Genomic DNA, 27981 nt, shown 5'->3' on the forward strand with positions numbered 1-27981 from the left:
ACTCTCGATTTCCCGCGATACATAATTGTTCTATACGCAAAGATGCTCCTCGAACGAGATGGATCGCGATCATTGCAGACTGGCTTGGATTGCTGGGGAGAGAGGGAAAAGGTGATGATGGGACAAGAGGGGGTGGCTTACGTGTGGAAGTCGGCGACGGTTGCGTTGTCGCCTTTTGGCAGGGGGATAAATTCATGGCCTGCGCCTTTGATGACAGTGAGGGGGACGAGGGTTCCAGACACTGTTTGAGCGGTGCGCGTTAGTGATGTTGTGAGACCGCCGTCTTCCATCACGTGAAATTTAAGCTTACTGTTTGATGTGCTTTCAATAATTTCGAGTAGTAGGTAGTAATGTCAATACGGTATTTAAGATGAAACCAGTCCAGAAAGCACATTATAAAGAGCCAAGGTGATGTTGTTCGTGCTCCTTCCCCCACAATGTTGCAGGATGCGATAGTTGCCCTAATCGGGTAAGCCGTGCCTGACTGCCCAGGTCAGGTAAGCCCCTCCATTGCACTTTCGACATGGGTACGTAATGAGCGCAACACTTGAACTGAAAGGACACATGCGTGGAAAGTGCGTACACTAGCTAGCGATGCGCTTCAGTATACCAGGCCGAATATGACGACACCATTACTGCAACTCTCACGCAAAACATCCATCAAACTTCACGCCGTTCATAGACTTAAGAACAAGTATATCGAGTAAAGAAACTCATAACCTCTATCTAACACCTCACTAATCCTCTCACCCAGTCCACACCCAACTAGTCTCCCATCAAGGTCTAGAAAGACAACCCGGGCCTGCACTCCCAGATCATCCTCTTTCCCATCTGTTCGAACCAGCCAAGCTGAACCAGGCATTCCTGCATCATCACATCTCCATCTCATAAACTCGTGAAAAACTCCCTCCACTCCAATTTTGAACTGATATTCGTACACACGGAGAGAGAAAAAGAAGAAAAAAAGAGCCCAGGGCATAAACCATCAATCACTACTCTTCTTCTCATCTACCAAATGCTCATTCCTTCACCCCTCACCTGAAAGGGTATAGTTCATATCCCGGTACACACATACACGCCCCTTCCTGCGCCTGCAATGCAAAGAAGATCGTAATATGTAATCATCGAAAAAGCGATATTCGTGAGGTAAAGAGGCCGTTCGTTCATTGTTTGTGACAGCGAGCGGGGTAAGTTTAGGCGAAGCCAAAGTACTCGCCACCAGCTGTCATGGCGGTGTAAAGGGCCTTGCGAAGATCTTCGTACGTCTCGTACTCAGGGAGGTCGAGTTCTGTCCGATTTGTTAGCACTGGGTTGAGACAAAGGGTAGGGGGGTATAGCTTACGGTTGAAGCAAGTATGGCTAGAAGGCAAACGATCCTTGCTGCCGTAATCGCGGTGAATATTGAACTTGGAGAAGCCGTTCATGCCCTCCAGCTCCTTGAAACCATTGAGCGGCACTTTACTAGTACCGGTGACGAATTGAAGCAGCTTGGCTTGCTCTTCCTTCTCGAACGTTCGGACAGCGCGCCAGAACCACTGGATCTGTGGCGAGGCAGCTGTGTAGTTGTGGTACTCGGTGTTGTTCTTCCAGTCATCCACATTGATGTCAGGCAGACCAGAAATGAGAAGTTCGAGCTCCTGTTCGCTGAAGATGGAGACGAGCTCCGCCGGAACGATGTCGTGGAAGCCCTTGAGGAAGTTCTCGAGCTGCTCTTGAACCGCGCCTACAAGACGGTGCTCAGTGATGAGGCGGACGTACTCGTGCTTGTTATCTTCGGTGACGGGAATGTTACGGCCGTTCTCGATGAGGTCGACGGTTTGCATCTCTCCAAAGGCTTCGACTTCAACTGAGAAGGTTTCCGTTATAATATCCGTAATCTCGTTGTGAATCATCCATTCCAAAGACTTGTAGTACTCAAGGTCAAGCGTCTCCATATCCTTGAGGCTGACCTGCTTGCCCATGATCTGCTTGTAGACCGCTCGGCTGAAATGGCAGTCGAGGACGCGGCCTTCGTAAAGTGCTTTGCCGATGATGCGACCAATGAACTTGAAGAACATCAGATGCTCAGGGTTGATCGAACTAAGGCGATTGGGGTGGAATGTCGTGCGATCGGAAGCGACAGGTACAAAGAGAGCGTAGTCGGCGTTGAACATCTGGCGGGAGATAGACTGGAACCACTCGCGGGTAACACCACCAGCGTCAACACCTTCCTCACCGTGGAAGCGGATGCTGAGCTTGCCAAACTTCATCTCATCGGCCGATTTGAAGTACAGCGACTTGAAAGAGTCTAGGAAGACTTGGTCTCGACGAACAGAGAGCTGGAGAGGCTGGTGTTGTTGTCGGTCGCCACCTCGCGAATGGAGCTTTCGGTTGAAGTAGTTGCGCTTGTTGTCGAACTCCAGCACCTTGGAATTCTTCACCAAGAGGGAGAAAGTTCCGCTCATCAACTTGGGGTTCTGGCGGACAAGATCGTTGAGAATCTTGCGGTGCTCTTCAGTGAAGTTGAAGAACAAGTTCTCCATCCTGCTCTCAGGTGGTGGGCTAGACAAAGCGAATTCCTTGGGAAGCATCTTGGACAAAGGCATGTCCTTGAGTGTGGTGTTCTTGCAAACAACCATCAGACTCTCAATCAGCGGAAGCAGCGTAGTAGCAATGTTGAGCATGTTGCCGCGCTGGCGGATGACAGTGAGACATTCGCTGAGCTTTTCCCATAGTGGCGCGAAAGCAGAATCCTCGTATAGGGTCAAGAGGATGTCTTCCTTCTGAGCGGGCTCAAGTGCCTCTGCAGCGGCCTCAGGCTTGTCCTTGCTATCGCGCGACGGGTCGAAGAGGTAGTCGAGCGCCGTCAAGGCCCTCAGCAGCTTGGTTTGGTCGGAGCTTGCTGGGGAGAACTTGGCAAGAGCGATGCCTTGGACGTCAGTAGGCGAACTTGCCTTTGAAACTTGAACCGTCAAGCTTGCAAGATCCTGAAGTGTTGAGCTAGCAAGATCCTTGGCAATACCAAGCAATTCTTGACCGAAGATCTCTTTGGCACCTGGGATGGGCGAGAGGTTGCTGATAACCGACAAAGTCTCCTGGAAGACCTTACTGTTGCACTCCCGAGCAGCCAAAATCTTAGCGACGAGTCGAAGGTTGGCTTCAGGTACATCGGGTGGTGTGAGTGTACGGTGCTTCTTCTTGTCCTCTTCGGCCTTTGACTCGTCAGGCTTGGAAGTACTGCCCTCACCCTCAGTAGCGGTATCTGGCTGAGCAGCGTTCTCCGGAGCAGTCGTCATCTCTGTATCTTGACCTTCTGGCCGAGTCTCCGTGGTTGTGGTATCAGCAGGCTCATTGTCAGTAGTCTGACCCTCCGCAGAGGCCTCTGCCTCCTTCTTTGCGTCTTCAGCAGCCTTCTCCTTCTCCTTCTTGAGGACTTGAAGTGGTGCCGTGATGACCTTGAGCAGTGATGTCAATTGCTCCATGATGGTAGAGCTCTCAACGATAAGCTTACGGTCCAGCAAGGTAAGGAGCGCATTGACTGGGTACTTGTTCGCCTTGCTTTCCTTGGCTTTGCCCTTGCGGTTGGCACGATTCTTGAAACCGACGCCAGTCTCATGCTCGGTCAGGAAGAACTGCCATACAGCAGGGTTCTTCTCCGTAAGCTGAGTAAGTGTGTTGAGGCATTGCTGAACGACCATGAGTGGAGAGACATCGGCGTTGATCGATAGAGCGCCATTCTTCCGGGAGATCTTCGGAGTCTTGTCTGCTGGCTGCTGAGGTTGCTTTGCTCGGATAGACAACTGAGCAAAGCTCTTCTCAACTGCATTCACATCGGCGCTACCGTCTTGAAGAATGGAGAGCAGGATGCTAATGACCTCGGCACGGTTTTGACGGTTCTCACAGACATAGCGGAGGATGGAGCTCAGGCTACCCTTGGCGCTGCCCTGTTGTGGGATGAACATGAGCCTGAGGAGCGTGGCAACGCCTGCCTTGTCAAGCATCTGAACGCAAGGACGGGTCTTCTTCTTCTGTGAAGGGTCGTCTGGCTGCGCGCGGCGATCACGTCTATAGCCAAAGTCGTTGAACTGGTGTAACCGGCGATCACCTCCCATTGCTCGAGCTTCCGCAGACATGTCAGGTGGAAGTTGGCGCAGAATGCTCTCATCGGTATCCATAAGTACAGCAGCTCGCAGATTGGGGTCCAGCGATGCGAAGAAGCTTGCAGGATCCATGTCTTCTGCCTGTGGAGGGGCGGCACCAGCACTGCTTTGGTCGCGGCGGCGGCGCTCTTCCCGCTCTCGGCGTCGACGTTCTTGCGCCTCCTGTGCAAGCAACTCATCTCGGATCTCTGGAGGAAGAGCAGCCAAGAAGTCTGGGTTGATATCTGTAGGCGCTTCACCTGCTGGACCTGCCTCCTCGGGCGCGGCCGGGGCCTGTGCTTGTGCCGGAGCTTGCGACTGCTGCTGCTCTTGTCGTCGCGCTTGAGCCCGTTGTTCGGCTCTACGTTCAGCTACCTGCTGCATCAAGACCTCTTCGCGCAGATCCTCGGGAAGAGCGTCGAGATACTCGGTGTCGATGCCCAAGTCCGTAATGTCATACTCATGACCTCTAATCGTTGTTGTGACTCGCGGTGCTGGAGGCGCAGCAGGTTCCGCAGGCGCGGGCTCAGCCGCAGCGGAGGCGTCAGCGGGCGCTGACGAGGACTCTCCGACCTCAACGCCCTCCATGGCTTGCGCTTCAGGTGCGGTTTCGGCCTCAGTCTTTGGCTCGCTTGCTGCGGGTTCCTCTTGAGCTCGGCTCGCAGCCTCAGCAGCTTCACGTTCCTGTCGCTCACGATCCTCCTTCTCTTGTGCTTCGCGCTTCTCACGCTCTTCACGCTCCTTCTGCTCTTTCTGTTCCTGCTCTTCCTTGAGTTTGCGTGCGACCTCAGCCTGACGTTCCTCAAGTCGCTTCTTCGCCGCTTCCATGGCAGGAGGAACCATGACCTTCAGAATGGAGTTGACCACTCGCTGGCTCTTCTCTATCGCGCCAGGACCGAATAGGATACGGGCTTCTTCCTGCCAGCGCTGGCTGGTGTACGCCTTGACGAATGATACCGCAGAATGTGGGTCTTCGCGAGCAGTGCGTGATGTGTACGACTCTCGCATGCGAGCAATATCGCGTCGCATCCCGCTATCGAAGGGTGGCATACCCATGGGATTGGCGAAAGAAAGGTGCAATGCGCCTCCGTGCTGGTGTATTGTCGGGCCAGTAGTAGAGCTCATAGCATTCAAAAGATTGCTGATGAACGAGACTGGGCTGTCAGATTGGCTGAAAACGCGGGGACCACGGCCTTCAATAGCATGAACCCAGTCGCTCTGGCCTTCGTTGCGCGGTATACCATCTCGTCCAGCAGAGCGACCACCTCGCTGAAGCAAGGGGTTGATACCGTCGTCAGTAACACGAGGACCCGCACCTGGGCGATGCGAACGGTAAGCTGGTACAAGAATGCGATCGCCTGGCCCTGCGGGGAACATCCATGGGCTGAGGCGGTGGGTATGTCGAACAGCAGGGGCTTGAGCGTCTTCCCAGCTACCTCCCCAACCCATCTCGGGCATAGCATCGTCTTCATCCTCCATTCCAGGATCGTAGTGAATTTCTTCATCGTACTCCTCTTCTTCCTCGTCCATATCTAGTTGGGTTAGCGACCGTGATAAGCGTTCTATCCTATGAAGCAACGGACCTTCTTCCGCCATCTCGTCATCTAAGAAGTCTTCGAGATCTCCACCTTGTTGACGCATTTGTTCAAGAAGCTGAGGAGGATCAAGGACAAAGCCGAGCGCGCCAGGGCCCATGTTGCCCTCGCCGTTGGGACCACCTGGGAAGTCGTCCTGGTCATCGCTCCAGTCATCTTCTTGATCTTCAGCGAGACTGGCGTTCTCGTCATCACCAGTGACTTCCTCCATAGCATCCATGGCCTCATCCATGTCGTCCATATCGTCATCACCTCCATCGTCCATGTCATCCATGTCATCTTCGTCGTCATCCTCATCGTCTTCTGAATCATCATCAGAATTGTCGTCAGAATCGGAGCCCATTCCCATTTGGTTGCCATCGTCGTCAACCTCGATCTCGACATCGATGTCACCGGGGAGACCTTCGATAGGACCCATACCGTCAATGTCCATACCCATCTCCCCAAGGATCTCCTCATCGTCATCGGAAACAACATCGTCGTCACCGATATCAGCCTCGTCGTACTCCATATCGTCCGCATAAGGATCGTCGTACATCATTTCCTCACCCTCATCGTCTTCCGAGTCTTCGTCAGATTCCGAGTCACCAGTTTCAAACATGCCGAGCGTGGAGTTGCGGAACAGATCAGGCGTCTCTTCGCGTGTGTTATCAACGAGATCGTCGTCGGATGCTGTCGAGATCTCGTACTCGTCGGCGGAGTCTGGGGCTGAACCAGTATCATAGTGCATGCTCAGATCCATGGCTACGTAGCAAAGCCACTTCAAAGGCTTGAGAATGTACTTAACCACTCGCTTGGCATTTGGGAAGTTGAGATCAATATCTGAAATCGCTGTTGTCAGGATAGTGACAAAGTTCTTCTCGTACATGATCTTGGCCATCTGCTTCAGGTTGGGTGTCAGATCGGCGTTCTGAGTAAGCATCTCTCCATTGGGACGCTGCGACACCATCCTACTAAAGATGTCGGCGATGCTCAACAGACGAGAGTACTTCATGTCGAGCGGTTCATCCGAAGCGTTTGCATCCTTAAACGCCTTCAGAGCATGCTCAAGGACGAACTTGCGTACGAAAAGCAGGTCTGGCTCAGTTTCTGTGTATGGCGACACTGGTACGTCGGTTTTCGGTAGAACGAACTCTCCCGTCTTGTTGCACAGTGAAACGATGACGTCGATGGCGCAGTTCGATGTCGCCAGCTTCTTCTTGAACGCGAGGTCGCCTTCATGGCTCAAGCTGCCGATAGGTACCACGTTGTTGAGAAGATAGTTCAGAACACCGGAGCGAGGCTTTGATGGTGTCACGGTGTAAGGGTCTGCCTTCCTGGAGAAATTGATGAACTCAATCTTCGTGCGGTTATAGCTCTGCAGAAGCTCAGCGAGACACTTCAAGATGAAGCAGCGGTAGATGTAGATTGGGTGTGCTTCAGCCTTGAACACAGGCTTCTCGGGCTTAGCAGGCTCTGTAGGTGCGGCAGCTGGGGTCGCAGTGGCGGCGTCCGAGCTCGACTCTTTGCTTGCCTCTCCTTCAGTTGTACCCTCCGCGGGCTTGTCTGCGGGCTTCTCGGTAGGCTTAGCAGGCTCAGGCTTATCTTCAGCCTCCTTGTAGGCTAGCAACTCGCAAAGAAGGTAATGGATAACACCATCGGGGTTCTCAACCACAGGCACCTTGAGATCTGAAGTCTTTGTTCGCTCAAGGAACGGCTGCTTGGGCGCTTCGCTAGACTCCTTGGGTTTATCGGCCTCAGCAGTAACCTCTGAAGACTCAACGACACTTGTTGGCTCGGTTGGCTCAGTCGGCTCAGTCGGAGGTGGATCGGTCTTTTTAAGGATAAGAGTCTGCGGTCGCTGATTAGGATCGAATCCCTTAAGTTGAAGCTTCTCGTTGGTAACTTCAACGAAGATCTCAGGCGCACGGATGGCTAGCGCGTACATCTGGCGAGTGTAGCCAGTAGTGTCTGTCTGCCTTCGGTCGCGCGACTCAAACATCTGCTGGATCTCGGTACGCATAATCTGTCGAATCATCTCGTCGTCTTCAATCATGTGACGAAGCACAATCATGAAAGCGCTTCGAAGGCCCTCATTAGTGATACCAGCAAGTTGCTTCACCATGAGGAACAGACGTTGAATGTTGCGCTTCTCCGCAAGACGCGTGGCAATCTTACGCGTACGAGTAAGCATGGCTAGCACTCGTGTCACAGACAGAGCCAGCGACTCATCTTTGCCGATGCGAGGCAACATTTCGATGATTGCGTTGAAAAGCAGATCCTTCTCCTCGATACTGACGATAGGTTGCGGTAGATCTTCGACTGTGGTTTCTTCCTGGGACTCTTCTGTCGGCGGAGTCCATTGGACTTGATGCGGAAGTTGATCCTCAGCCAGTAGTCGTTCGACGATAAGCAAGACCTGACCAATCCAAGGTGATGAATCCTCCGGAGACTGATCTGGGAAAATTTTGATAAAGCCCAACAAGGTAGTGAAGTGTTCCTTCAGCTGTTCAACAATAACGTCGTAGAAATCCTTTTCTTGAAGCACCAACGCTAGGAGATGGGCCGAAGCTGCTATCTTCTTGCTCTGGGTTCGGAAGTCGTCTTCACTTTGCAGCGACATGAGAGACTGCACAAGCATCATACCGATCTCGGCACGCATCTCGGGTGGGTCGGGCGCTTTCGAAACGGCGGCAATAATGAGATCTGCCAGCTCAAAGGTGACATCGTCGTGCGAGTTGAGCATGTCGAGACATCGATCAACGAGGTTCTGGCGGAGCTTGGCTCGCTGCTCATCCAGCTGGTCTATGGCAACGAGCTGGGTCGAATTACCGTTAGCCATCCGCTTCTGATAAGCGAGAGCGTCCTGTGACGCGGATGCTTGACTTGACTGATCACCCGGTACAGGTGTAGTAGACGTAGGCGCATCTGCCTCTGCAGTCGAAGCGTCGGCGTCTTCCATATGAACGGACTGGGTCTCCGGGTGCTCAGAACCATCTTCATCCCGCGTTACTTCGCTCCCTGTCATGCTGGCGTCGTCTGGATGCTCGGGAACCACCACTTCAGCTCGACTTGGTGAAGCGGATGGCGGGCCTCGCGCTTGGATCTCATACTGTGGTATAGGATTTCTTGAGGCACTTGGACGAACTTGGTTCTTGCAATACTCCTCCGCCATGTTAAAGTTGTCGCAGCATCGATACAAGGCTTCTTCAGCAAGGCTCTCCTCGTATCCCTTGTCTTTCAAGCGCGGCAAGTGGTCTCCGTTTCGGGCAGTCCAAGGCTTGATTATGGGCTTGCTACGCTTTGGAATCTTGTCGATGCTCTTGTAAGCTCCATGCTCACCTTCGCACTCGAGAACAGATTTCAGTATGTTGACAGACGTCTTCACCAACGACGTAGTAGCCTTATCCATGAGATCAGAATTCCAGATCTTCTCCACAGGCACGATAACGGCGTAGCGTATCTCAACGAGGAACTGAGCAGTCAAGAAGTGATCAGCCCGCTCCCGATCGCGATCCGGCCGAGTTTGCATCGATGACGTCTGTGGCGACTCTGAGATGACTTTGAAGTTGATGATCTGGGAGAAGAAGGCCAGAATGATCTTGATACCTCCGAGAGAGAGGTTGAGCACTCGCTTTGACTCCTCACTAGTATCTTCTGCCTGCTTCTGGGTGATCTCGAGCGCCGATTCGTAGAACTGGTTGAGGATGTTCGCCAGGACGTCAAATCCACCGAGGTTGCGGAAGGACACAAGCAGTAGCGTCAACGCTTGCGATCGATCGAGATTTACCTCCACGATAAGCTGTGACAGCGAAGTAAGGATGATGATCCAGTACGCATAGCGGTCCTCAATGACCTCTGAATCCTTGGGACCTTCGTACTCGAGCTGGTCAATGACTGCCTGGGCAAGCTGGTCTGACACGACCGTTGCACATTGCCTCTGGTAAGCCTCAAGACTGCGGCGGAATAAGAGTAGTTTGCCAAGCGACTGGAAGAACGGTGCGACTTCCATCGGTATCCTACTAAGCAGATTACGGAGAGTTTGCGTGTTCTTGAATTGTGCACTGTTCTGGCTTGGAGCCGTGATCTCAGAAGCTGAGCCAGAGGCAGCAGCGTCTCCGTTGGCAGGTGGTTCGGTCGCACTGTTTCCAAGGCGGAACACGTTGTCGGCTTCATCGTTGCCGAAACCAGAACTGGTGATCCGCGTCTCCTTCTCCCATTCTGTGGGCATGTTGCGCTGGAGCAAAAGCTCTTCCCAAACACAGCTTCGATGCAGCTTTCCGAGACTGTCCACAAGACGTGCGTACATGTCCGCAAGATTGACTTGACTAGATACATTATGAGAGGAACGGGTGGTGTACATCTGGCTCTGGAAGGTCAAGGTCATGGCTCCGACGAGGGTATGGGCCGACACTAGTGCTTTGACGTATTGTGTACCTTGCTGCATGTGCTCTGGACTCTGGGAAGTGCCGGTGCTTGTGAAAGGTGCGAAGAAGGCTTGCTTGCCGGTGTGATCGAGGAGTGGTTGCAGGCGCTCCAATGCCACTTGTGTCCGCTTGATCAGAGAAGGCACAGCAATATGGGGCTTCTGCTCAACGAGTACCTGGACGACATGGCCAAATTGCTCGCACATGCTGCGATACTCGCTTGCTTTTGGGTCTAAGCAAGCGAGACTTGAAATGTCAAGGATAGAATCTACACCATCAAGCTCGACGTACGCAGCGCACATGGCGTGGTTTGAGAAGAACCCAGAGAGAAAACGACAGAGTACGCGGATGTACTGACCGGTGGTAGGGCCCTTGGTGCTGTCCTCAGTCTCGGTGATTTGACTGTAATCGACTGGTTCATTAGCAGTCTCATCAGCATCTTTCATCTCCACATCAGTGCTTGTGGTCCCTGATGCTTGAGCTGTACTTTGCTGCGAGCCTGATGCAGAAAGCGCTTGGCGGCCGCCTGCCACGGTGAGCTTTCCAGCAGCATCCTCAGTCCAAAGCTTGGCTCCTACACCTTCCTTCTCGGCCTTGTCGGCGCAAAGTTGGACCACACGGGCGATCAGCTCGCTTAGACAGGCAAGAACGCGTGCCTTGAGAGGCGGGTGATGGCGCACTAGCTCATCGAAAGAGTTTCCGATCAGGGTAGGCATCTCCGTATCAGCGTCAAGAGCTTTGATGTGAGCAGGGCTCTCGAAGATCTCGAAGAATCGCTGGAGGGCGGTCGATGACTGGAACAGCTTCATACCAGCTTCAGCCAAGCAGATACCGTCGAAAGCCGGGGGCAGGGTCGAGATGGCTTCAGCTACAGGCAAGATACCCTCGGCAAGTGGCTTTCCGCCCTCCCTAGGAGCGTATGTCGTTGGTGTTGAAGCACTGGGGTCATTGTTGGCTGCAGCCGTCGATTCTGAAGCAGGCTCTCCCGCGACTGTCTCCAAGAACGCATCGCTCAGACCTGCCTCGGCGATGACTTGGTAGCTAGTGGGTTCATTGTTGATGAAGCTGGTAAGGATCGTGACAGCCATGCTCCAAACAGTTGAGCCGAACGTCTTGGCGTTTGATAGCACAGTGCGCAAGCTGCTGAGCAGCTGTTGTGAGTCAAGCAAGTTTCGCATCAAACGATCGAAGTTTCCGCCTGTATGCGACATCATGTGGTTGAGGAACTTGAAAAGCCAGCGTAGACTCTGCTGGTGATAGAACGGAATTTGATAATCAGTAAGCTGAGTCTTGTACTCCTTGGGCATGCCCTTGTCCTCCTCTGCGAGCTTCTTGGAGGTGTCGACCTCGTATTGCATCAGATCAGCAATGATTTCGAGCCCCTTCGCGGCCACGAGGGCTGAGAAGGCGTCTCGCAGGTTGTACACAAAGGTATCAAGGAAGTTGAGAATCTTGGGGTGGTTGCGCTCTGCCTTTGCTGTACGCAGCTTGAGGACATCGACAAGAATTTCCAGGAGCCCCGCAGCCACCATCTGCTCACCAGTGCGTGTTTGAGACGTCGGCAGAGTGTTCAGCAGAGAGAACAAAGCGTCGCGCCACTCGTCCTCCTCGATATCATCCGGGTTACCAGTTTCCTCGCCAAGGCCAGCGACCAGCTTGCGCACAACGTAGAACAACACACCGTGATTGACGTTGACACTAAGAGCGGTGCAAACATCAGCCGCTTTAGACTTGTGCTTTGCAAGAGCCTCGAGCGCGCTCATGGTATATGTCTGCAGCTCCATCGAAATGCCAGTCTCGCCGTTTCCAGGCGGATGGACGAGCTCAGAGAGTTGGTAGGCAAGTTGCAACCGGCGTGGTTCGTCTGCATCTTGCTGACCCAGCTTGGCCATGAACTCCTTTTCGACGTGTACGTAACCGATGTTCGCAATGGATAGTAGACGGATGGCAACTGCACTGTCGCGCCCTGTGCGTCCCTCGTTGAACATCTTCGCGATGCGGAGCTTGTGCAGGAATTCGTAGTGCACCGTCTCCGGTAGACTTGCGAGTCCTTCCTTTATGAGGTCGTGTATGTCGGTCTTGTGTACCTTGTCCGCGGACAGCTGGAAAGTCTTGGGCCCGTTCGTTGTATTACTGGGTTGTCCGGGAGTGAAGGCAGGTGTGCTCGGCGAATCGGTAGCGGGTGCAGGCTGGGGCTGTCTCGGTGTTCGGTTGGGTCCCATGCTGGACGTCCTCCGTACGGGAGTCGGTGTGGTGGGCGCGGGTGCCTCTGTCGATGCCGGCTTGCCGCTCTCTGCTTCGGACGAGGGGGTGGGCTCATAGTACGAGATGAGGACGCCTCCGAACTCCTGCTTCATCGATGACTCGGACAGAGAGTACAGAGCGACTAGGTCGGACGGACTGACCTTATCAGTGCTGCCAGCGCGGTCCTTGCCCTTGCCCGCTGGAGTACCGAAGACAGGTGCTGCCGTTGCGGGGCCTTTTGCGAATGGGCTAGCCAGCTTCTGGACCTTGTCGAGGTTGATGTTGTAGTGGCTGGAGAGAAGGGACGGGTGCAGGGTGGCCGGGGCCAAGCGCATGCGTGCGGCAGCATAGCGCTGAGCGAGGCGATGGCCTAGACGAAGCGTGGCCTTGAGGAGGGATGTGGAGGTCGTGTTTAGCAGCTTGTCCAGGCGCTCACTGCTGGAATACAGACTACGGTTCCCGCAGTTCTCCAAGAGCATCCGCGTGAAGTTGAGGATCTGCTCGACCAGCTCGCGATCGCCATCCCGGGATACGTGCAGGGTATCCAGGACGGCATCGGTCGTGGTTTGCTCGGAGCTGGTGCTTCCTTCCTCGGCATCGCCCTTGAGCAGCAGCCGGCGCTGGAAGGCCTGTGTCTGGGGACCGTCTACCAGGCCATATTCCTTGTTGAAGAGCTCGAGGATGTGGTCGAAGCGGTTCAGGGCGGGGATCCAGTGGTATGCGTCACCGCGGGGAAAGGGCCAGTGCCTAGGGAACGAGGCGAGGTGTGCGGGCAGCTGGAACAGCGGTATTGACTCGGTCGCCTTCACAAAGTCTGCTATCATCGGCGACTACGCGCTGTTTTAGCAGTGGCGAGGGCGGGGAGCGCGGGGAGCTGCAGCTTACCAGAGTCGACTCATGTCGCGATGTAGCCTGTTTCTTGATCTTCATGTTTGCGCCGGGCGCTCGGAAGACGAAGCTTGCTCACATGCAAGCTCTATGAGGCCGGTGTCGAGCGAGCAGTGGTTGCGTGTAGGCGGTCGGATAGCACGGCGCCGTGTCCGTGGCGTGAGAGGATGTCGAGAGGCAGGCTGCGATTGCCTTTACCGGAAGCGCAGAAACCCAAAGTGGCTGCGGCTTTAGTGGAGCGAAAAGCGGGGTCGTGATGATGTATGTCGTCGGTGGGTCTGCACACAAAAGCGGTCGCCGCGAAATGTTGCGATGGCTACAAGCGGGCGGGTTGGCGGCGGAGAGGCGTGGGCGGTGGGTTGCTGGTAGATTCCACGGTGCAGGCGTGGATCTTGGGCAGCTAGTTGGGGGCGTTGTGGCAGGGTGCAGGTGCCAGCCGTGAAATAGCGGGAGCCTCTGTGTCGGCAGGCGGGTGGTGGGTGAGGTGAAGGTGTTGTTGGAGCTCCAGCTACGAGCACCGCAAGTAGCAGTTTCCGCAATCATGGAGACGTGGTCCGTGCCCGATGATCCAAGCTTAGAGCGTCACGAAAGCGACGCGCTGTCGTCACTCTCTCTGCAGAAGGTGACGAGACAGAATCACGCTCGCGGTTGTGCGGGCCTGTTGGGGCGCTTGTAGGTTAATCCATGGGTCGATTACACTGACATCCGTCGTCCCATATAATTTCCGATAGCAGACATGTCACTATCTCACCACCGCAAGGCAGCGCATACCTGGGTATGCAATCCCGACACTTGATAACAATGTTATATATTACTCAACAGCACTTCATCAATCATAACACGACCGTCGCCACAAGTTCCATACCATGTCTTGGTATCGTCTACCAACCCCCCGTCCCACTCGCCGACTCCTCCCTCTCCCTCCCCTTCCCATCCACCAACCTAACCGTCTCCTCCAACACCAGCAAATCCCTCTCAATCATCTCCGCCCAATTCTGAATATCCCCCACTTCATTCAATTTCTTCGTGCCGCCCTGAAGCAGTTTATCCCACTCGGCAGTCTGTTTCGCCAGCGCCGCCGTCTGCTTCGCTAGCTCCTTTTCCTGCTTTGCGATTGCCGCAGAGTTGGCGTGCAGGTCGGCCGTGCGCGTTCGCATCTCGTTGTCGACAGATGCGCCGACGCTGGCGAGGGATGCGGTGACGGCTGCGCGCGCTTCGGTTTGGCGGCGCTGGGCTTCTTCGGGCGTGGGTGGTGGGGAGGGCATGGCGGGTGTGTGGTGTTTGGTATTGTCTGAGAGACGGTGTTTAAAGGGTTTCGCGTTGGTAAGTAGTGTAGCAGTTCGTCTTGATATGGTAGAGGTGGGAGAGTGTATGGGCTCGAATGGTCCGCACAGCTACTCTCCCAGCGAATGATCGTCCGCGAGCTACTGCGTAACTCCACCATAGTGGCAGACTACCTCGTCTCGCTTCGGCTCTTCTTGGTATGCTGCGTAACATGGTGATTGGCGATTTGCGTCTTCTGCCGGCGCCGTTGGAGGCCGCTTCTGGCTCACTGCGTGATGGTGTAACGGGGCTTGATGTGAATGGCCGGACGAAGTGCTCAATCTATGGTTACGACTAGCATCAGGGCACTCCCTAATCCCGTACCTTTGTCTGCATCTTGTACACGTGTACAAGGCTAGTATGCATGTCGTACGGCGTGACCATGGAATTCTACGACTGGGCGGCGGGGCGTCAGTTGTCGGCAGCGATTTGGTTTGATAGTACACTGAAAGTTGTCTTAACCCAGATATTCTCTCGTCTTTGGAATGAGAGGGTTGAACATGTTTGTTCGTGCGCCTTTAGGCTCATAGTATGATATGCGCTGGGTATTGATGTCATCTCGGTCCCGTGAGCTTCTCATACTGGAAGTTTGAAACACATGGTAAAGATAATTCTGAAAGGGAAAAAGGCGCAATGGAACTTCCACGCATCGAGAGCTATCGCTTGTGTTGCCTTCTCGTCAGAATGGTGGCTGAAGCCTGAGTCGTTGCGGCGATTTATCAAAGCGGGGCAGGCAGCGGGGAGCCTTCGGGGCAGTCGGGGCAAGCGACGGTGCCAGAATCAACACCTTATCGTAACTTGCCTATCTCGGACACGATCTAGTTGACGATCAACCGTAACACCCAACTCATATGCATTTTCTTCCCATCTCATGATGCTCTTCTCACTAATTGCACAAAGACGTCACTCAGCACAAACGCAAGATGCTCAAATATGCTGGGCCCAATTCAATCAAATTCGTAAGATAACACTACAATCCAAGAAGAAAAGATAAAAGAAAGTAAAGAAGGTCATAAAAAATCCCCCAAGTGATCCAGCCACACATGTATCCAGCCCCAAATCCCATCAAGTCAATCCCCAAATCAACGCTTAAGCCTCAATCTCCTGAGCAGCCTGCTTAATCGCCTCCTGCATCTCAGCGTCCATCTTTGCAGCCTGCGCCTGCAACTCAGCGTCTCCAGCCATCTGCTCCGCCTCCCTCTTCGCATTCCTCGCCTTGATCTTCGCCTGCACACCCTTAATCTGCTGCACAAGGAAAGCCACGCCCTCATCCGCGCGGACACCATATGTCAAGTGCGCAGGCAGCACGCTCAGCGTACCGAGGCAAACAGCATCGCCAGGCTGGCAAATGATCTTGACCTTCTCCTTGGGGAAGTTGGGGATCTGGTCCCTGTCCTGCAGCTTCTGGGTGTCGCCGTAAGTAACGACACCGGCGATTTGCTGCATGACGGCGGGGTCGAGGCCTTCGATGGCGCGGTGGCAGACGGCTGCGCCTTGGGAGTAGCCTGAAGCGACGATGACGGAGTCGGGGCATTTCTGCGCCATGCTGTTGAGGGTGTCGGCCATCATGTTCTTGGAGCGTGTGTCGGTGCCGCCGGGGAGGACGTTGGTGCCGATGGAGGCGGCGTAGGGGATTCCCTCGGTCGCGACGGCGTCGGCTCCGAATTCTTTCTTGAGGCCGTTCGAGGTGGGCGGTCCGACGACTGTTCCCATGTTGCCGATCTCCGTGGAGCCACGGGCAAAGGCGAAGAGGACGTCTTTGCAGCCGCCGCGGCTGAACTCGCTCGAGCTGGATCCTGTGCCGCCGATTCCACCACCAAAGAGCTGGCGGCTCTCGACTTCGATGGGGCTGGCGGAAGCGAAGCCGGCAAGGGCGGCGATGAGGACGGATTTGGCGTACATGGTGTTGACTGGTGGATGGATAGGGGGAAGTGGGATGAAAGTTGAATCTGCTATTGACAAGAAGATAGAGAAGAAGCGAAAAAGGTAGGAGCGAATGTAAGCACCGGGCCTGTGAACTGTAGTGTTGATGACAGTGTTGACTGATGATGATCTCCAACTGAAGCCGGCGTCCTACCTTCTTATAATCCCAAGATGTTCAGCCAGGCATACGGCCAAGCTCAATCTACCCATGACGACGATCAAGTCGAGAAGACAGGGCATAGTGCCAGGCACCGCCAAGGTATCAGTGGGCTCATTGATGAAGTGGAAACAACCGGTAACTAAGATCGCAGCCGAGGAAGGTGTTCGTCGACTCGACACTGGATTGGCCAGCTCAGCATCGATGTATTGCAAGGACAACAAGCCCCAGTCATGCAACTGCTACCAAGTGCTGCCAAGTAGGTTGAGTTCTCATGAGAGTCATGGTGGAGATGGGGTACGGAGGAATACCAGTCCCACTTCGAGCCTCCTCGACTCGAACAACCTGTACGGTCAACCACTCAGGACCTTCAGGTGATCCGACTACCGAAAAAGCACTATCATCATTCATGCGCTTGGACTTTACTTTTTAGTCACCCCGGCTGATCTTGCTACAGGGCAGTGCCCCACGCGAGGATGTTCCTAGTGTGTCCGCAACGTGCCTGCCGTGCCTCGGTACGTCTTAGACTCTGCTGTGAATCATTGGCCATAGTGACGTCCGTCTCCGAGCTGTCAGTGTAGGAGGTTGAGCTGACAAGAAAACGGCTGTCTCGAAAAAGCGGAATGACTTCATCGCAAGCAATGCGAGGAAAACTCTCGACATAAGATGCGATTGGACCGTCTGCGAATGGCGGTATTCCTGCATGACAATGCGGTTTTGCATATAGCGAAGTTCCTGTTCGTTGTCAAGAACGCTTCCAAACGCAAATAAGCTTTCGCATATTTGCTGCCGTTGCTGGTATAGGGCTGATCGACGTCACGGGAGCGTCCCGTTATGGACCGTGTGCTATTTTAAATTCGCCTGACGCTCTTAGCTGTTTCAACACCCAACGTGATACAAAAAGCAAGCGCACCAAAGATGGCCAAACGCTGGCAACGCCTGCACCGCAAGTTGACCGTTGTGAGCGGAATGTGCCGCACATGGAAGCCATGCCCTCTTGCCTTTGACTGCGACGTCTGGTGACGTTGGAATTCTTTTCGCAAAGGTACTCCAATAGATGGGTGTGTTTAGTGTGTGCGAAGCTGGCAGACTGGGCATGTAAGACGAGCTTGCTTCCACTCACGGCAATCTGCTGTCGGGATGCTTCAGGCGATGTTGATGCAATGTGTCCAAAGGGTGCTAGCCATCGCAACACCCTTGGTGCACGACTCTATACCCTGCTTCATCCTGCGAACGCCAAAAACGAACAGCTCTTGGAAGCAAAAGAAGCAGGTACAGCATCAGCCACTGCAGGGTGTTGCCATTGTTGAGGATCTTGGATCTTGCGATCGATGCTTCCATGATCTTTCTGCAACCCCATTCATCCGCATCACCTGCCCGCGCAGGATGACTCGCAAGGAAGGCGCGATCGTTTTAACCTCACGCCTGGTATTAACCGTTGAGTCGATGAGTCGCTGAGTCGCTCCAACCCTGAGCTTCTGGCAATATGACTCGGAGGGAAAACGGCATTGATTGTGATGAACATGTCGATGCTCGCGTTCGCTTTTCCAGACTGTTCATCTCGCTAAGTGCGGGGCGCCGCTGTTCACTCTGGGCCTGGAGCCAGGTCGACATTGACATTGCTCAATCTTCGTTATCGAGTCTATTGCGGTCACTGCCGGGGGTTTGAGTCGTTCGAGATTCCTCTTAAGAAGGTGGTTGGAGGAAGACGAAGGTGCCACGTGGGTGCCAGAGGCGGAAAGTTAGAATAACGCCATCAACCGGCGCGCGGTGGTCAAAGCGCGCCGTCCGGCAAACCTTATGAGATGCGCGTTATGGACGAGGAACATACACCCCTACGACTCGTACGTGTAACCGTTGGAAAGAAAGACGCGCCATAGATTTCGGAATGATTGACACGAAGCAACCAACCTTGCGGAACAGGGATGGTTTCCGTCGGAAAGCATCCCACTCCCAAGCCTCGCGATAACGATAACGTATGATTGGGCCAAACGTACCTAGGTACCAACTCCCAAGAAAGATACATCTACGCAGCAAAAGGCACATACCACTTTCAATCCGGACTCGAAAGGAACAAGAGAATAATTCTAAACACCAAAATGCACGACCCCGTCGCCTCAGCAAAAGCCCAAGAAGCAACCCACCAATACACCTTCCGCCCCGCAACCCCCGCCGACATACCCTCCCTGCAATCCATGATCGCATCCTCACTCCGCAGCTTGGGAAAAGGGTACTACACAGACGCCGAACTCGACGGCTCAATAGGCTACCTCTTCGGTCCAGATTCCGTTCTCATCAAAGACCAGTACGTATAATTCCAATCATAATCAATGGATGAGAATAAGGCGTCCGTCATCAACCGTCATCAAGCATTATCCATTTGCGGAAGAGGGAGGGGGGATATGTACCCCTCTTCTCCACATTGCATTGCCAAAGACCAGATCCAGAAACCTGGGTAGTGGAAGGGGAGGATGAGGATGTGCTTTGTAAGGGTAGTAAGTTGATGATTTCACAAACAGAACATACTACATCCTCCACCCCCTCAACGCACCCCTCACAATCTGCGCCTGCGGCGGTTGGTCCTTCCGCAAAACACTGTACGGCGGGGACTCCGCGCCCTCTCCGCTGCGCATGCCAGAGAAACGCGATCCAGCCGTTGACCGCGCGAGCATACGAGCAATCTTCACGAGTCCGCAGTATGCGCGGAAAGGCCTGGGCACGATGATGATGCGGTATTGTGAGGCGAGGGCACGGGAAGGGAAGGCCGGTGAGACGGACGGGTTTAAGAGGCTGGAAATGGGGGCGACGCTTAGTGGAGTGCAGTTGTATGAGAGGTGTGGGTATGTGAGGAGTGGGAGGGTGGATGTGGTAACGTGTCCGAATGGGGAGGGGATTCGGATTTTGCATATGACTAAGGATTTGGATGAGGAGGAGGAGGCAATAGATGGGGTCTGAGACAGGGCTGGGAAGGGGGAGGGGGCAGTTGGTAAAGTGTAGACCTAAAGATACATTTTCGCGAACCGACCCTTTCCAAGGTTGTCACGATCGTGGTATTAGCCGTGACCTGTGAGCTTGTAAGCGAGATCTAATGTGGTACTGTACACGGCGCAATGATGACCCGTGATAACGTCTTTCCTGCATGCTGGTGAAATGCGGTGATGTGTTGTCAAGGAAGCGTGAACCCTGCCGCTTTGGGTTAGTGGATGATGGACGCCTCGCGGTAAGGCACCCGATCGGGCGTATCTACTGCTTGTGGCGCTATGGTGCGGTCTTGATTGGGGTATCACAGGATAGAGCAGGAGAGGTCACTTGAGTAAGGAAGCTTGGTGGCTCGTATATCAAGTAGGCGAGATTGTCCGGTTCTTCGATTATACGATTTCTGATTCCTCTTTTTCGCAAAGCACGCGCGACTTACTGAAGCTACAGCGCCGATATCTGAATTGTCAGCTTCACTCCGAGGTTGAGATCACATACCGATAGCATGTCCGATCCCAAAGCCGCCGCGTTGTCAACAGCTGTTGTCATCATCACGGTGCCATCGGGCACGTAGTCCCGCCGTCGACGTTCATTCGATAAAGCCACTATACGTGGCTGATAGCTTCAGAGTCTAGCCGTTAAAATTGCCCACTGGCGATGAGAAGAGTCATTCCGGGATTCGAAGTGCGTGGAAGTCCGGGGAGTGTTGGTCTTTTCCGGACAGGCGGTGACATGTGAAGTCACTCAAACTGCCACGAGGATGCGAGGGCCAATGGCACGCAAAGCAATCATCATCACCAAGCCAACAAGGCACTCATCGCCCCCCGCGTGGTCTGCCAGCGTTAGGAACAGCGAGCGGGGCAAAGAGCATTTGGACATCTAGACTGGAGAAGAGGTCTAGATGGAAGCGCTGGCAGGATTGGGTAGCAGCAATAAGAGCCATTGCGACAACTCCTAACGACGCCGAAGTCGGGTGCGAGTATGTCAGTCACGGCTTCACTTGATGAAGCGGCAGGAAGCAGAAGTGTAAAGCACTTTTTTTTTTGGAGGAGAGTAACTAGGATATGTTATCGTAAGAACGCACCAACGCAATGAGTCCGAACGCATCCGGCTCCGATGCCCAATATCAATTCCGCCGCATCCTCCCAATGACTCTCCATTTTGTCGTAATTTGATAAGCAAAAAGTTCAACGCAAGCAGTGCACATGAGTCCATGACGCGTGTTCCAGGGTTGCCTTCCAGTTAGACTAGAAGCCAACAACGCAAGTCATGACAGCCAGGGTATCGAAGAGTGAAGTGGGGGCTTTGTGCTGTGTCGTCATAATCGTCGGCTGTGTGCATGAGTCGATTCGTGTCGATTCGTCTATGTGTCGTAACTCCAAATCCCAAGGACGCGAATAACTCCAAAGGAAGCCAAGGCCCATAACATAAAGGTAACAACCGGTACCTCACCGGAAAGGAGATCGACTTGGCCACATATAGCTCGGTGACAGTTGTAGTAGCTAATAGTCACATTGGTTGGAAGCTGGACGTGCGCCAAATCGATGCGAAACCGTAAGTACTCCAAAGGTGAAAGCTGACCTGCAGACCGTGATGAAGCGTGAGTGTCATAGCGGAAGGCTTTGTGCGGGAAGGAGGTTATTATGACTCCAGGAAGTCGTCCATCTCCTTCTCCAGGCCCTTGTTCCAGAGGTACTCGTGGTCTGGCTCGATATGGTAGTCGACAGGGAGGTAGACGTCTTCCATGGTGGGGATCTTGCAGACTTGGTCCATGGGGTACTGCTCGATGGCGGGGAGCTGGTTCCACATGAGACCCGGAGGACCCTCCTCGCGGGGAAGGGGAAGGAAGCGACCAACACCTGTCTTGGCTCGGTCATCGCCTTCCCACTTCATCTCAGCCATTGAAGGCCACGGAGCGATCTCGTCCTTGCCGTTCTCCCAGTCGTTGCACCAGATGGTTTGCTCACCTAGAGCGCGGCCGTAGTTTCCGATCTCTTCAAAGTTGCCTTCTAGACCGCACCTAGTGAGTGTCTTCTGGACGTCAGAGGAGATGGGAGAGGATATGAAACGGGCGTCTTCCTTGCTCTTGACCTGGTTTGCGAGCTTGTTCGCCTGCGATGCTAGCATGGCCTCTTTGTGAGCAACATAGTCGCTCAACTTCCACTTTGAGACGTCAGAGTTCTTGAAGAGTCGGCGCATTGCATTGCGAATCATGAGGAACTCTTGCTGAACCTGTGCGTCGGGGGACATCCATGTACGGGAGGCACGGTAACTACCGGCACCACCACCTCCTCGACCGTTGTAGCCAGCTCCGAATCGATTGTTGCCACCGAACCCACGACCAGGAGGACCATAGACACTCGGCTCGTTGTGTTGCTTCTGTCCGCGCTGATAAGGGTTAGTGTAGCGATCTACGGTGTCCCTGCGGAGATCAACACCACCGCCGCTGATGGCCAAACCATTGAAGTTGAGGTTCTCTGGGCTGATAGGGCTATTAGGAGTCTCAAGACCGTCACCGCTGGAGCGGACGTCAGAGCTCTCGTCATGAAGGGTATCACCGCTAGAGTCGGATGTCGGAGATGTGACTTTGGTGTCCTGGAGTTCTGGTGCAAAGGCCTTATTGGGTGTCGCGACTGAGTCCCCAGTTACGACTTTGATAGGATCTACCATAGAAGGTGACATTGAACGATGCCTGATGGGGTGGCGTGGGAAGAAAGATAGGCGCTGAGGCTGTGCAATATTTCAAGCCCAGAGGTAAAGGCCGACGGTATTCAACTTTGCGTGAGGCTGTAGCGTGTAGGTGGTGTGTGGATGCGGTAGAGAACAGCGATGTGTTGAGACTGTAATGTGTAGGTCTGATAGAGCCAAGAGTGGTAATGGTAAGAGCCTAAGCGGTGATAAGAGACTAGATCAATCTAGGTACTCCGACTATACACGAAGTTCAATTAGCAAAGATTCACTACACGTGCGCTGGTTCGGGTGAAGAGACAGCGTCACCGCCTTCGCGATGGTGGTCGATACAAGTTTGCTGCCCGAACACTTGGTTCGCGGGATGAGATAGATAGCGCAGAATCTTCGGTCATCTGCGGGAGACCAGTAGACGAGGTTTGAGTCGACACCGCCCCGAAGTTTCGGAGAACGCGGCATCGATATGCAATGTGTTTGTCACGTACCTGAGAGTCTGGGCCTTGCAAGTGCGGGGTTTACAAGATACCTAGGGAGATAGTGAGGCGCCAAGTTGTTGAACCCGAGCGCTTGTTCTGAACCTCAAAGTGAGCGAATGAGGCAGACCTGATTGCTCACATGAACAAGCTTACGATGAGTGTAGTTGGTAAGTTGAGTTGGTTATTTGGTGAGTTCTTGGGTAGAAGAGGTTTGCCGACAGAAATGTGTGTTATTGTAGCGCTGAAAGTTGCCTAATATATGTCTTAGCTGCCATAGGTCCAGCCTAGCGATGATAGAAGGTGAGAATGAGAGCGTACGTTCTGCGTGATCGAAGTTATTGTACTCTCAGTGGTAGCCTGCGATATCGGTCACCGGGCTCAGGTACGTGTTCACCTGCTCGACCAGCGGTGTATTGAGCGGAGCGGGGGCTGGGATGCGGTACGCTGTCGCGAGAGCGGTAATATTGGAAAACGATTGCGGTCTCTTCAGCCGTGCGCTCTCCAAACTGATAACAAAGTAGAGGACGAGAGGGACGATTCGGGCGAGTAGTAACAAGTGCGGTCGGTTCGAAAGCGGAGGAATCTGATATGTACTGCGAGTGGTTAATAAAGTTACGTCACGTCGGGCAATGCAAAGTGCGAGCAATTGAGAGGTTCCGGAACGAGTATGGCGCGAGTGCAGTGAACGAGTGGGCAAAGCGGAGTGGGTAAACAAGTGGTAATTTGCGGTTGGTGGGGTAAGGTGAGGTCTCTCGTCACTGAGCACGTTCTGCACGGCCTGCACGGTCGAGTTGCAAAAACGACGCCCGGGCTCATCATGGACGCGGAACGTGCTGGAAGCTCGCGTTCACCTCACCACTCTCCGGACCCGACCCAGGCAGTTCGAGAACAGAAAACGAGTGACAGGTAGCGGCCAGCGCTATCGAGAAGAGGCAAGCGGACGATAATCATAGACGGTGACGGTGAACAATAGACGAAAGGGGTTCGGACGAAGAGATGGTGATTTGGAGAGAAGTCGAAGGCTCAGAGATGAGTTGCTGTTATATGTCTTGGTCAGCAGGAGATATGGGGAAAGCGCGCTCGGAATACGACAAGTACATCCAACATAAGGAAGCGACTGCCCATGAGGGTTGTTGACGACGACGACGACCCTTGCAAAACTCATGCATCCTCGTCGCATCCAGAGGCGTGTTGCAATTCGGAGCAGTGACTTCGCACCATATGAACATGAAGAGAGACAAACATCAGCGGTTCAACAGTGAATAGACAGACATCCACCAAGGGAATGCATCTCGTGGAGCAAGTTCCAGTAGACATTGAGAAACTCAGTTATGTCACTCAATCTAATACGTCAGCAACATGCCACGGAATGAGACAAATGACGGAGGATACGGCATTATGGAAAAACGGTTGGCTACATCGACGTTGTGTAAGCTCTATGGTGGTGGCGGTATGAAGTTCTAAAGACGAGCGATGCGGAAGGCAAATTCGGAAGCGAGAGAGCTCGTATCAGTATGTACAGCATGGCCATGCAGAAAGATCTTGGACGTGAGCAGTTGTCGTTGGCGTTGATGCAGTACGGAAGAATGTTTGGAACCGGGATGGAGGAGATGAAGTTGGGACGACAGGGCCGTGTTTGAGCCTTCTTAGCGAATGTGGCTTGATTGGACAGAGGCAATCGTGCAGGAGCGACCGGCGCATGGCTCCACACCAGCGCTACGCCGCAGCCACGCATGCGACTTGGCGTATTGATCAGATTTCTGGCTACGGCATCTTCACGGTCAAGCATAACGGCGCGTGACGTGAACACTCGTTCTATTTTGGAAGTCATCGAATGCGCAACATCTGGCGGCGCTGTTGATGGAATTCTTGTGCGTGAAGTTGGGTCTTTGACAGCTGCAGAAGACCAGACTGGGTATGACGTCTTCGCTAGCTGCAGAAACGCGAAATCAAGGCATGACGGCGCCACAGGCCTTCGGACAGCCGTGCGGCGACGTGTTGCTACATAATGGCGGCGTCGCGCACCTCTCCGCGCCTTGAGCACCTCCTCTGCCAGCGACCGACGTTCAGAGGTCGTGTTCCCTTGCGCTCGACAACCCCATCCTGCGACGACCCCAGATGTCACGAGGTCGTGCACCTGCCTTCCTCCACCGTCTGCGGGAATATCGCATGCCAACGAGCGCAAGCCGTGGAACAAAGGACACCCGGCTCGACTTGCGACAACCACTCGAGGACAAAACGGCCCAAAATAACAGACGCTGGCAGTTCGATCTGTTCTAGCGTCTTGTTTTGAGCCCTCTCCCAAAAATCGGCCTGACTGGTCGGGAGTGGCTTGCTCCACTTCTGCGGGCGCCTATTCGGGCCACCACCTTTCCTAGATTTGCCTGTTCTAACTTGAGCCTCACGATCGTGTATGCCCTGCTGAAACTCTCTGGTCGTGCAGGCCTCTTCTCGAGGTATCATTGGTACCTGGTGGAGAGGCCTGCTACTGGTCCTCGCTCTCTCGCGGTACGTGTATTCCAGTCATTTTACCCTAGTCGCTGTGAAGTAGATATTCACAGCGGTCTTCCCCACTCCAGGCTCCTTCACCTGGCTGCTTCACTACCACCTTTTCCTATTGCATTGTACGGAGCGTTGGGTTTTCCTATTGTTGTCTATTGTCTTCACATTGCAATACTTCGCCTAATACTTTTTCCTACGTCGCTACCTTGTCTCTGGAAGACATTCATGACCTAGCTGGCCTACTCCCACGACCGCACTTGTTTACTGCTTATCATTGATCCTGAACCTCAGAGTCTAATACGCCAGCCAGACCACATTTCACAGCCATACATCTTCGCCATGGCTTCCTCCGCGAACCAACAGCAACTCTTTCCACCTGTGCCTCCATCTATGTCCGCTGGCGATAGTCATGAGATGCGAGACTACTACCCATCGCAAGATGCACCACGACCTACAATAAACCAGACACCAAACTTCAAACCATACCTCGGCCTTCGAGCTAGGCTCTCACAGATATGGATCAATCGCTGGACGATCCTACTGCTCCTAGTCCTTGTGCGACTACTTATCGCCATCGCAAGCACCGACGCAAGCCTCGTTTCCGCCCGTCGGGAAGCCCTCAGTGCTTGCACCCAAGTCGAGAACATCGGCAGCTCCATGGCCTCCATGCCCCACTACATGGCCAAGGGCGTCAACGAAATGACAGCTTCTGGGGTTGAGAAGGCAATCAGTGGCCTCATGCAAATGCTCGAAATGAGCGTCACTGGTGTCGAAGAGATCATCCTCTTCGTCATTCACATGATGACAAGTACCTACCTCTGCCTAATCACCCTTGCTGTCAGCGGCAGCCTTCACGCTGCTGTGGAAATCGGCGAAGCTATCAACAAACAGCTCGACGAAACCATCGAGTCTGTCACCGAAGACATGGGTGACGCCGTCAAGTCCGTTTCCGACGGCATCAACTCCATCATGGACAAGATCAACTTCAACCTCCCGGGATTCAACAAGCCAGAGATCAACCTGGACGACCAGATCAAGAAGCTCAAATCACTGGAGATGCCTCCTGATATGGCAGAGGGTCTCCAGAAGCTTAACAACTCCATTCCGAACTTCGAACAGGTGCAAAACTTCACGGATGGTATCATTCGCCTGCCTTTCGAAGAGGTCAAGAAGTTGATCCGCGGCATGGACACTTTCGAGTTCGACCGCACAGTTCTTCCCGTGCCACAGAAGGAAGCACTGTCTTTCTGCTCCGACGGCAACTCGATCAACGAGTTCTTCGACGATCTGATCGAGCTGGCCTACAACGCACGGAAGATCGCGCTCGGTGTGCTCATCGTCGCCGCCATCCTTGTTTGCGTCCCGATGGCGTGGATGGAGATGCGCCGCTACCGGAAGATGCAAGAACGTGCTGCTCTCTTCGCCGAGGGCCACGATGGTATGGACGTCGTCTATCTCGCGTCCCGGCCAACATCTTCTGGAATCGGCCTGTGGTTCGGCAGGCGCTTCGGCTCAGCTCGTCGACAAGCTGTCATGCGCTGGGCCTGGGCCTACGCCACCTCCATTCCCATGATGTTCTTGATCTCTCTGGGCATCGCTGGCCTTTTTGCATGCTTTTGCCAATATCTCTTGCTCAAGGCCATCGAAGACAAGACCCCAGAGCTCACGGATCAAGTTGCTGACTTTGCCGGAAAAGTCGTTGAATCGATGAACAACGCGTCCATGTCATGGTCTAACGGCGTTAACGGCGCCGTCGCTGACTTGGACAACACGATCAACGACGACATCTTCGGCTGGGTAAACACCAGTACGACGGCAGTCAACGACACTCTCAACTCGTTTGTGGATCAGATGAGCACCACGCTTAACGACACGTTCGGTGGCACTGTACTTTACGACCCGATCAAGGAAGTTCTCAACTGCCTGATCGGCCTGAAGATCGCCAGCTTCCAAAGTGGCCTCACTTGGGTCCAAGAGCACGCCCACGTTAACTTCCCTGGTGTTGCAAACGACACGCTATCTATTGGAGCCCTTGCTGAGCAAAGCGACTCAGACTCTGCCAACCAACTGCTCGCTGACCCGAACGGCAAAGCAAAGGACGAGATCACCGAAGCCGTCGAACGCGTTATCGACAAACTGATGAGCGGCATTCAAACCGAAGCGCTCATCTCCACCGCCTTGATTCTCATTTGGCTCTTCATTGCCCTCGGCGGCCTTGTCTACGCTTCGACCCATCTCTTCCGCCGTGATGATCCAGAACTCGGACGTAATCCCTATGTCGTCGATCCCACTTTCGACCGTGAGCCCAAGCCCAGCGCCGATTACCCCACCACCGCGCCGCCTCAATACGTGCCCAACGACTACAACGTGAACAAAGCAGCGCCTTACACGCTTGCACCCCGGCCTTTCTCTACATTCGAATCTGGCGACAACATCGAGCCAGCAACAGAGAAGGTCGGCCGAGTTGGGTTACGCGCGGTGACCGACTCCGCACGCCCAGGGCATCTACGCACCAGCAGCCATGGTCAGCTCGCTGATCCCTCACCTGCCGACGACCGCTCCGGTCCGTTCTCCGACCCACATCAATACACTCAGTCGCCCTATCCGCAGGAAAAACAGCAGCAGAACCCGTTCATCTAAGATCCGTATTTTGTCGAAAACATCTGTAAGCCAGTCGCCAACCAC

The 27981-nt window shown here is 53.9% G+C and overlaps 4 protein-coding genes across 4 annotated transcripts; 1 reads left to right on the top strand and 3 right to left on the bottom strand.

Annotated features, from left to right (window-relative positions):
* Positions 1-1193: 1193 nt before the first annotated feature.
* Positions 1194-14516, bottom strand: J4E92_003081 (uncharacterized protein; the record flags this gene model as incomplete). Its single annotated transcript, XM_051494481.1, has 2 exons — positions 1194-13177; positions 14141-14516. 2 exons carry the CDS (start codon positions 14514-14516, stop codon positions 1194-1196), a joined length of 12360 nt encoding a protein of 4119 aa, XP_051354774.1.
* A 1147-nt stretch (positions 14517-15663) lies between these two features.
* J4E92_003082 (uncharacterized protein) lies at positions 15664-16476 on the bottom strand (the record flags this gene model as incomplete). The annotated part of the gene is made up of 1 exon (XM_051494482.1): positions 15664-16476. One exon carries the CDS (start codon positions 16474-16476, stop codon positions 15664-15666), a length of 813 nt encoding a protein of 270 aa, XP_051354775.1.
* Positions 16477-21271: 4795 nt separating this feature from the next.
* On the bottom strand, positions 21272-22312 carry J4E92_003083 (uncharacterized protein; the record flags this gene model as incomplete). The annotated part of the gene is made up of 1 exon (XM_051494483.1): positions 21272-22312. The coding sequence occupies one exon, from the start codon at positions 22310-22312 to the stop codon at positions 21272-21274; it is 1041 nt and encodes a 346-aa protein (XP_051354776.1).
* A 3323-nt stretch (positions 22313-25635) lies between these two features.
* Positions 25636-27936, top strand: J4E92_003084 (uncharacterized protein; the record flags this gene model as incomplete). Its single annotated transcript, XM_051494484.1, has 1 exon — positions 25636-27936. The coding sequence occupies one exon, from the start codon at positions 25636-25638 to the stop codon at positions 27934-27936; it is 2301 nt and encodes a 766-aa protein (XP_051354777.1).
* Positions 27937-27981: the final 45 nt, after the last annotated feature.

This window comes from Alternaria infectoria (assembly GCF_024043175.1).
Source record: "Alternaria infectoria strain BMP 0036 chromosome Unknown scaffold_4, whole genome shotgun sequence".
In the NCBI taxonomy this organism is placed as follows: domain Eukaryota; kingdom Fungi; phylum Ascomycota; class Dothideomycetes; order Pleosporales; family Pleosporaceae; genus Alternaria; species Alternaria infectoria.